At 51.4% G+C, this 9,098-nt stretch overlaps 1 protein-coding gene across 1 annotated transcript in view; it reads right to left on the bottom strand.

Annotated features, from left to right (window-relative positions):
- Positions 1–3,040: 3,040 nt before the first annotated feature.
- The window catches only part of CAPN11 (calpain 11), a 24,480-nt gene continuing 18,422 nt past the window's right edge, over positions 3,041–9,098 (bottom strand). Inside the window, exons 13-23 of the mRNA XM_011960333.1 lie at positions 6,961–6,972; positions 6,428–6,639; positions 6,091–6,130; positions 5,928–5,993; positions 5,786–5,843; positions 5,593–5,657; positions 5,269–5,337; positions 4,409–4,487; positions 4,197–4,313; positions 3,677–3,735; positions 3,041–3,534 (exon numbers count right to left, since the gene is read on the bottom strand). Coding sequence (XP_011815723.1) covers positions 3,508–3,534; positions 3,677–3,735; positions 4,197–4,313; positions 4,409–4,487; positions 5,269–5,337; positions 5,593–5,657; positions 5,786–5,843; positions 5,928–5,993; positions 6,091–6,130; positions 6,428–6,639; positions 6,961–6,972 — 804 coding nt within the window. The 3' untranslated portion in view covers positions 3,041–3,507. The remainder of the gene's footprint in view (positions 3,535–3,676; positions 3,736–4,196; positions 4,314–4,408; positions 4,488–5,268; positions 5,338–5,592; positions 5,658–5,785; positions 5,844–5,927; positions 5,994–6,090; positions 6,131–6,427; positions 6,640–6,960; positions 6,973–9,098) is intronic.

A 9,098-nucleotide genomic window follows, 5' to 3' on the forward strand; every position in this document is an offset into this window, starting at 1 on the left:
TCACCCAGGCTGGAGTGCAGGGAGTGCAGTGGCATTTCACTGCAGCCTCGACCTCCTGGACTCAAGTGATCCTCCCACTTCAGCTCCCCACGCAGCTGGGACCACAGGTGTGTGCCACCAGTCCTGGCTAATTTTTTCTTTTCTTTTTTTGAGACAGTCTCACTCTATCATCCAGGTTGGAGTGCAGTGGTGCGATCTCGGCTCACTGCAACCTCTGCTTCCCGGGTTCAAGCGAATCTCATGCCTCAGCCTCCTGAGTAGCTGGGACTACAGGAGTGTGCCACCATGCCTGGCTATTTTTTGTATTTTTAGTAGAGATGGAGTTTCACCATGATGGCCAGGCTGGTCTTGAATTTCTGGCCTCAAGTGATCTGCCCACCTCAGGCTTCCAAAGTGCTGGGGTTGTAGGTGTGAATCACTGTACCCAGCCTAAAAATCCACTTGTAACTGCTGCTAATCAGAATGTATATTCAGAACAATTTGAATCTATTTTTCAGGGTTACAATCCTTAAGTTTGGCCCAAACAAACTCTCTATTCATAATGAAGCTTGCTTCGTTTTATGTTTACAGAGTGTTCATGAGTAACCAGCTTTGTTACAAACCGGAAGGGATAATCCTGATTTGAGAGCTTTCTGCTTCCTCTCCATCCTGGCTTGAAGTTGGCAGCATCTCACCCTAGGCCATGGAACAAGGGGTAGGGTTAGCATCTTCCTAGGGTCCCCAGAACCAACTGGGACTGCCCAGGACCTCTCAGAGTCTCAAAGGACCTGCTAGGTTTTTGTTTTTAAAAGATGGAGTCTCCCTGTATTGCCCAGGGTTGATCTCAAACTCCTCAGCCTCCCAAGTAGCTGGGATTACAGGCATGTGCCACCATGCCCATCATGGACCTGTTAGCTTGAGGCTCTCACTGACCGCTCCTGCTCTCCCTGGGGACTTTTGCTCATCACCCAGAGAAGCTCTGTGGAGAGCAGGTGGTGGGTGCCATCTCTTAGAGAGGGAGGATGATGAGTGGGAGAACAGTTTTTCAAGAGGCTGCAAAGAGAGTGGACCTATTCTTTCAGAGTGGACTGGAGACGGAGAGGAAGCAGGGAGGGCTGGCAGGACAGGAAACGATTCCTCTGAAGGCTGTGCGGGGTGGCGATAATGGAGGGAAGGCGGCTTTATATCCAGGCAGACTAGCTTTAGTCTTTGAAGTCACAGAGAAGGCAGGGGCCAGGGCTCGTGCAGAGAATCAGTCACCAGATTAAGGAAGATCAGAATCCCACCTGCTCCACTAAGCACACACGGGCTGGGTTTAGAGCACGTGGCAGGAAGTTAGCGACCCCAGGAAGCTGCACAGGTACACGGAGACAGGAAGGGTTTAGCTTCATTGGGGATGACAGATCTCTAATCTAGGGGAAGTTGGGGGCGCTGTCTCTACCTGAGAGGCTGAGAAGCGCATGTGCTTGGGCTCCAGTGTCCCTGCTAGAAACCAGAAGGGGATGCCGTGGAGAGCTCTCAAAGGACAGGAGGAGAAGTGCAGTTTAGAGACTGCTGTGAGTGGCCTGGGTCTTCTCACTACTGCAGGGGGCTGGGGCTGGGATTGGGGTGTGGGCACCTGGGGCAGAGACCCCGAGGTCAAAAACAGGTGGACCCAGAAATAAGTGTTTCTTCCCTGCCTCCTGCAAGGGCAGTAGCTTGATAGGCAACAAATTTCTTTCTTTTTTAAAATTTTCTTCTAAATTCTCAGCAAGGCAAGTTACTTCTATATAGAGGGGTGAGCCTAGATGGAACAATGGGGAGTGCACATTTGGACAAGGGAGGGGAAGGGGTTCTTATTCCTGACGCTGTGTCGTTCCCCTATTGGCTAGGGTTAGACCGCACAGGATAAACTAATTCTGATTGACTAATTTAAAGAGAATGACGGCATGAGTACTTTGGTGGGAGTCAGGGCAGAGCAGGTAGCAGGCAATTGGAATAAGAGTGGAGTAGGTAATTGAAAAGGTTGCTTTATGAAGACGTTTAAAAGTAGAAGGCAAATAATTGAACATACTGATATATCAATTCTTTGAAAAGAAATTTAGAACTTGTATCTAACAATCCCTCCCCTTGTATTTCCTTACAGGTTCCTTTTCAAATTTTTTTTTTTTTTAACATGTCTTGGCTTAGTTGTTTTGCTTGAGTTTCTAAAAGAAGAAGCTTCTCTGGATAAGGTGGAGGATAGTTAAGGGAGGTTTTAGTAAGTGAACAGGCAACAAATTTCTAACAATAGTAATAACGATCTGAATCTGAACACCTTTAAGGCAGGAATGAGTTCACCTATTGCCACAGTCCTCAGCCCTCCCAGTCCCACACCAGGAGGGTTTGTTTGTTTGTTTGTTTGTTTGTTTGTTTGTTTAATTTGTTTCTGAGACAGAATCTTGCTCTGTTGCCTAGGCTGGAGTGAAGTGGTATGATCTTGGCTCACTGCAACCTCCACCCCCCGGGTTCAAGCAGTTCTCCTGCCTCAGCCTCCCAAGTAGCTGGGATTATAGGCGCGTGCCACTAAGCCCAGCTAATTTTTGTATTTTTAGCAGAGATGGAGTTTTGCCATGTTGGCCGGGGTGGTCTCCACCTCCTGACCTCAGGTGATCCACCTGCCTTGGCATCCCAGAGTGCTAGGATTACAGGCGTGAGCCACCGCGCCCGGCAGGTTCGTTCATTTATGTGATCTGCTGGTTGCTGCAGGTGTCAGATTTTTAACATTTGAGGCCCCTGCAGTGCCACCTTTGGGGACCCCAGTTTGAAGCAGCCGATGAGACTCCTGCCAGCACTGGCTCAGCCCCTCTAGAGGCGCTCCACCATAGGGCACACCGCACGGTTCTTCACAGGGAGAGACTTGTGTGCTTAGCATCCAGCACTGCCCATAAACACCAACTATGGCCTCTAGTTATTGTGACAACTGCACATTTCTAAATGCTCCCTATTACCTTTGGCTGAGAGCTACCCAATCCTTTGGTCCTGGGGAAGTGACTTTCACCCTTGCCAGTCTTTTCATGGAGTAAAAACACAGAGACAGGGAAGCCAATGGCATCTGCTATTTATTAGAATAGTGTCCACAGGTGGGGAGGAAAAGAGAGAGGCTGTGCCAGGATGGGTGGTCAGCAGGGAGGTGTGAGCAGGACAGCAAGCATGGAGCGTAAGAAATGAGCTACAAGTCCCTTCCCTATTCTTGACCTCTCCAGCCAGGGGGATCCTGGGGAAGCATCACCTACTCTTTAGTAAAATATACTCTGAGAGAGAGCGATGGTGGGGGAAAGCCAGCCATCAGAAGCCTGGTTTGGGAAAAAAGAGAAAGGCTCTGAGCTCGGGGAGTGGGCACGGAGGTCCCACTGCTGCAGTAAACATGGCACCTGGGACCTGGGCACTGCCACCTGGAGCCCATTTCATCAGCAGAGACCGGAGAGCTGAGGGCTACAAGAAGAATCCCACCCTCCTGGGCTAGAACCTCGCTGCTCCTCGTAGAGATGGCCAGGCTCCTGCACACCTCTATCCCCACATGGTCATCTGCAGCCACTGTGGAGACAGGAAGCAGATCCCAGGGTGGGAAGAGGTGGGGGCAGGATGCTGGCCAGAGGACAGCAGAGCTGGGCGGGGGTGGGGTTGCGAGGCAGGCAGGCGCAATCCAGCAGATTCCTTCCCACCCCTCTCCAAGTACCTGTTCCAGGTTCAAGCAAATATGGCCAGTATTCTTGGGGTCCATGGTTAGAAAGAATGCTGTGTTACAGAGGAAGCGGAGGAGAGGGGCTGAGTGCTAAGTCAGTGTTCTGAAAGAACCACTCCCAACTAGGTAGGAAGGGGCAACACCAGCTGTTCCTGGCTGTTCCCCACATAAATCCCCTAGTCCAGTGGGGAATTAATGAGAGCAACTCACATAGCCTCACCAGGAGCCAGGCCGAGTTCTGAGTGCCTTCCATAGACTAACTGGTTTAACCTGCACCTCAGTCCTTTGAGGGCAGTACTATTATTATCCACATTCTAAAGAGGAGGGAATGGAGGCACAGAAAGATTGACTTGCTCAAGTCACAGCTGCCAGCAAGTGGCGGAGCTGGGCTTTGAACCCATTTCACGTGTGCCTTGTAAAGGGGCGGGGCTCTGGAGCAGCACCCATCAGGGTGTATGGGAGAGGGCCTGCAGCCCCTGGCCTAGGCTGGGGTGTGGGTAGATGCCTAACTCACTGAACATGGTCTTTAGCCTCAGGAAACAGCTGATGAAGCTGTCAAAGTCTATGATCAAGTCATCATCTGCATACCTGGCCACCAGGACCTGCATTACCTTGTTGTTCAGCTTGATGCCTGAGAGAGAGAGAAGTGGGGAGGGGAAAAGTCCAGGCCTCTGGATGCTGCCATCCTCTTCCCTGCCCCGAGGCCCACACCTGACCCTTGGCCACCTGCTTTCTCAATAGCCAAGCGCATCTCATAGGAGTTCAAGGTGCCTGAATGGTCCTGGTCACACTCTCTGAAGATGTCCTGAAGAGACAGACAGATGTGGTAGGGCCACGTGCATGGCATGGTGGTTGAAATAATGAAATACTGAGGCCGGGTGCAGTGGTTCACGCCTGTAATCCCAGCACTTTGAGAGGCCGAGGCAGGTGGATCATCTGAGGTCAGGAGGTCGAGACCAGCCTGGCCAACATGACGAAACCCCGTCTCTACTAAAGATACATAAATTAGCTGGGTGTGGTGGTGCGTGCCCATAATCCCAGCTAGTCAGGAGGCAGGAGGTGGAGGTTACAGTGAGCAGAGATCGCACCACTGCACTCCTGCCTGGGCGACAGAGTGAGATTCCGTCTCAAAAAAAGAAAAGAAAAATAAATACTTTAGGACAGTTGGCTCACAGCAGTGGCCTAAGACACCATGCCCCACTCCAACCCTGGCCCATTCCTGATATTCCTATCATCTGGTGACCTAAGGGTTAATGCCAAGCATGGGTTGTCGGAGGCACTGGTGCCCTGCCTGGCGCTCTCTGTGTGCATCCTTCATGACTAGTTGATACCTGAGCTATACTTGTTATAAAATATTTTGACTGGGTAATATGCCACACTCCAACAGACCCTTTTCTAGTGTGTGTGTGTGTGTGTGTGTGTGTGTGGTGTTGTGTCTGTGTGTGAGTGTGTATGTGTGTGTGTGAGTGTGGTGTGGGTGTGTGTGTGTGGTTAGGGCTCCAGTTCTAGCTTCCCCTCATTAGTTCCATCTCTCCTAAGACCCTCTTTTCCTTACCCCTGGAGGCTGCCCCTTTAGTGCCCTTTACCATCCATTTCTTGAGTTTTTTCCACAGGATCTTGAACTCTAGAAGCCCCAGCTTGCCAGAGTCATCTTTCTGGAAGGTGGTCAAGGACAGCAGAGAAGGGAGGGAAGAAGGCATCCCAGGAGACAGGCAAGCAGCGGGGCTTCCCCAGGAGACACACCAGCCCTGGGGTTCCAGTACTGTAGCAGCCAGAAGGACTGGCATCTTCTGCTACCCCAGAGTCTAATCCCCATCAGGGAGGAGGGCATGGCTGGCCCAGGGTGGCCATCTCTGGGCCAGGATTGTAGGCAGGGGACAGGGCCAAGAGAGCACTGGACAGGAGGATACATCCATGAGGTTGATCATGCAGCGGCAAGCATCCAGGCCAAAGCCCTTGGCCTTGAAGCTTTTGACTGTGAGGAAGGGAGGGTGTAGAAAGGAGAGACAGGGTAAATGAGGTATCGTGGGGGGCACTGGGAGTGATCAAGAGGGGCACAAAATATGGGGGAGGGGTCACGTGCAGCAGGAGTGGAAGACTCACATTTGATGGCCATTCTGTTGAGCAGCCTCTGGAGCTCGTACACCCCTATCTCCTTGCCCTAGGAAATGGGACAGTGAACCCACTTGGGTCCCTCCAGCCCCTCATCCCCCTCCGGTCAGCCCTCCGCCCATGGCCTGCTCACCTCTCCTGCCACTATCTTAAACAAATGTAGGAAGTCCTGGTCCATGTCATCCTCAGAGACCTTTTCCTGGGGACAAGGAAGCGGGAAAGGGACCTGGTCAGAAAACTTCCTTCACAGGCCTGGGAGCTTCCTTCCAACCCCCAGCCCTACAGCCTCCCCTCACCTCTTGGAGTTGCTCAGCATAGTTGACTTCATCCAATTCCCTGGGCAAAATCATTGAAAGCTCAAGAGTTACCAGGGGGAGGGAGATGGGGATTTCAGCAGGGTGCTCTGGGGGTCATGTCATGTCTTTGAAGCAATATAGGGCAGCTCCATGGAAATCTGGGTTCTAGTTCTAGGTCTGGTTCTGCCACTAACTGGGACTTCACCTTTTCATGCCTCAGTTTCCCTGACTGTAAAATAGGGACAAAGTGAGGGAGGACCCGACAGCAGCTCCCTGAGCTTGATATCCTGCAGCTCTTGAGTGGCAGGCCTTGGAGCAGTGAGGTGCAGTCCCTTACCATGACTCGCTGTGCTTCTCGGTGAAGACCCGAAGTAGGAAGTCGGCATCTCTGTGTGGCTCAAAGGTGGAGGGAATAATTATATATTGCCCCGGAGGCAGCCGGAGTTGGCTGCTCACCTCCCGTGAGTTGGCGAAGATCTCTGAGAAGCCATGGTCCTGATACTTCACGAAGAATTCCTTCTTCAAGTGGACATCCTGGATGTTCTGAAACTATATGCACCCTGGAGGTGGGTACAGGACTGGCACGGGAGGTTAGGGAGGGAGGGCCCTCCAAGGTGAACAGCCTGGCCGGGCAGGGTTGGAGGTAGGTGCCACCACCAACTGACCTGGCCTGGACACCACCTAAGTGGCCCGCAACTCCAATAGGGTCTCTTCCTTTCCCGACCCCTACCAGTCCCCAAGAGGGCTGGAATCCTAACCCAGTGACCCCCAGAGCCTCTTGCCAAATTCCACCCTTTGCCAATCCACTTGCAGCCAGGGGTGGGGTGGGTGTGTGTCCAGGAACAAGCCCCACATCTTTATCTTCTGTACCTCCTTTGGGACCTGGGAAGGGAAGAAAGAGGAGAGTCAGATCTCTAGGGTTGTAAAGGGCCTCAGGCCTTCGGAAGCCAAATGGGATGTGTATAGTGTGTGTCAGTGTCTGTGTGCGTGTGTTTTTGGAGGGGTATTAAGAGCACTGGGACACGGGTGGTGGAGTGGGGCACGGGCTCTGACAGTTCAAAGGTCCTGGCATTAACGATCCCTCTGCTGTAGAGGTGGGAGGATTGCTTGAGCTGGAGGTCAAGGCTGCAGTGAGTCATGATCATGTCACTGCCCTCCAGCCTGCGCAACAGAGTGAGACCCTGTCTCAAAAAAAAAAAAAGAAAAGAAAAGAAAAAATCCTTCAGCTTTGGGTAGTAAAGTACAGTTTATATAAGGTAGATTTTTATCATTCCAGGTGAAGGGAAGGAAACAGAATCCCAAAGATGTGAGGTGATTTGTCCAACCTCAGATGGCTGAAAAGTGAAAGAGCTGGGATAAAAATCTAGGACAGTGTTTTGCTTTTCCGTGGAACACTCATATCCAGCAGGAAGTGAATAGAAGATTGCTAAAACTGAGGATCGAGGACAAATAAGTTTGTAAAAATATGAGTTAAACCAAGTTAAACAGGTTGCTCTATTGCAGAGGTGGCTTATCAGCACCTCAGTGTGCTTGTGTGCACCGGAGAGCTCAGGCTGGAGTAGTCTTTCCTGAGCTTTTTTAACCTTGAAGATGTCTTTGAGACAGGGTCTCACTCTGTGCCCAGGCTGAAGTGCACTGGTGCGATCATGGCTCAGCGCAGCTTTGACCTCCTGGGCTCAAATGATCCTCTCACCTCAGCTTCTCGAGTAGCTGGGACCACAGGCGTGTGCCACCATACCCAGCTAATTTTTTTGTTGTTGTTGAGACAGGCTTTTGCTGTGTTGCCCAGGCTGGTGTTAAATTCCTTGGGCATCCTCCGAGTGATCCTCCCACCTCGGCCTCCCAAAGTGCTGGGATAACAGGCATGAGCCACCACCCCCAGCAAAAATGTTATCCTGAGGCACCAGTCTGCTAACCTGGTGGACTAATGGCCCTAAGAGTAGGGCAAGGCTTGTGTCTGTTTTGCTCACTATTGAACCCCTGGAGACTGAACAGGGGCCTGGCATACAGTAGGTGCTCCATAAAACTTGCTTATAGAAGGGAATGCAAGTGAATGAACAACATTCTTTTGGAGATTTGGAGAATTTTGAAAAGCATGGTTTGGCTTGGGAAATGCTTCTCAGGGCTTTCTCTTGGCTCCTGGAATGAGTGCTGCTGGTGGAGCAGACAAGGGGGATGGATTGTCGGCGGGGGGCGGCGTGTGGAAAAGTCTCAGAGTGCCTGGGAATCAGGACATAGGCTTGGCCTCTGACCCTTGGATGTGTGAGCTTGGGCAAGTGACTTCATATCGCTGGTCCACAGGCTCCTTCTGCTTCCTTAAAGGTATTAGTAGTTAGTACTCCTGAGACCTTTGGAACAATGCCTGGCACAAAGGATAAAATCCATGAAGAGAAACCTGCTGGTTCTGGCTTGAAAAGCACAAAGCACCATTCAAGAGTCAGGGCTCAGCTTGGGCAACATAGTGAGACCCTATCTTACAAAAAATTTAAAAAAAAACCCAAAAAACTAGCAGGACAATTGCCTGTAGTCCTAGCTAGTCAGGAGGCTGAGGTAGGAGGATTGCTTGAGCCTGGGAGGTCAGGGCTGCTGTGAGCTGTAATCACACCACTGCATTCCAACCTGGGCAACAGATTGAGACCCTGTCTTAAAAAAAAAAAAAGAAATCAGGGCTGTGAAGCCTGTTGGAGCCTGTTCCTCTCCCAGGCAGGAAGTGGCCCTGGGGAGAAAGGAGTGAGGCCAGGCGGCCGGGCGTGGTGGCTCACACCTGTAATTCCAACACTTTTGGAGGCCGAGACAGGCAGAGTACCTGAGGTCATGAGTTCCAGACCAGCCTAGCCAACATGGTGAAACCCCATCTCTACTAAAAATACAAAAATTAGCTGGGCATGGTGGTGCATGCCTGTAATCCTGCTACTGGGAAGGCTGAGGCACGAGAATCACTTGAACTGGGGAGGCGGAGTTTGCAGTGAATGGAGATTGCGCCACTGCACTCCAGCCTGGGCAACAGA

The sequence above is a fragment of the Colobus angolensis genome, unplaced genomic scaffold (genome assembly GCF_000951035.1).
Source record: "Colobus angolensis palliatus isolate OR3802 unplaced genomic scaffold, Cang.pa_1.0 Scaffold51, whole genome shotgun sequence".
NCBI classification, from domain to species: domain Eukaryota; kingdom Metazoa; phylum Chordata; class Mammalia; order Primates; family Cercopithecidae; genus Colobus; species Colobus angolensis.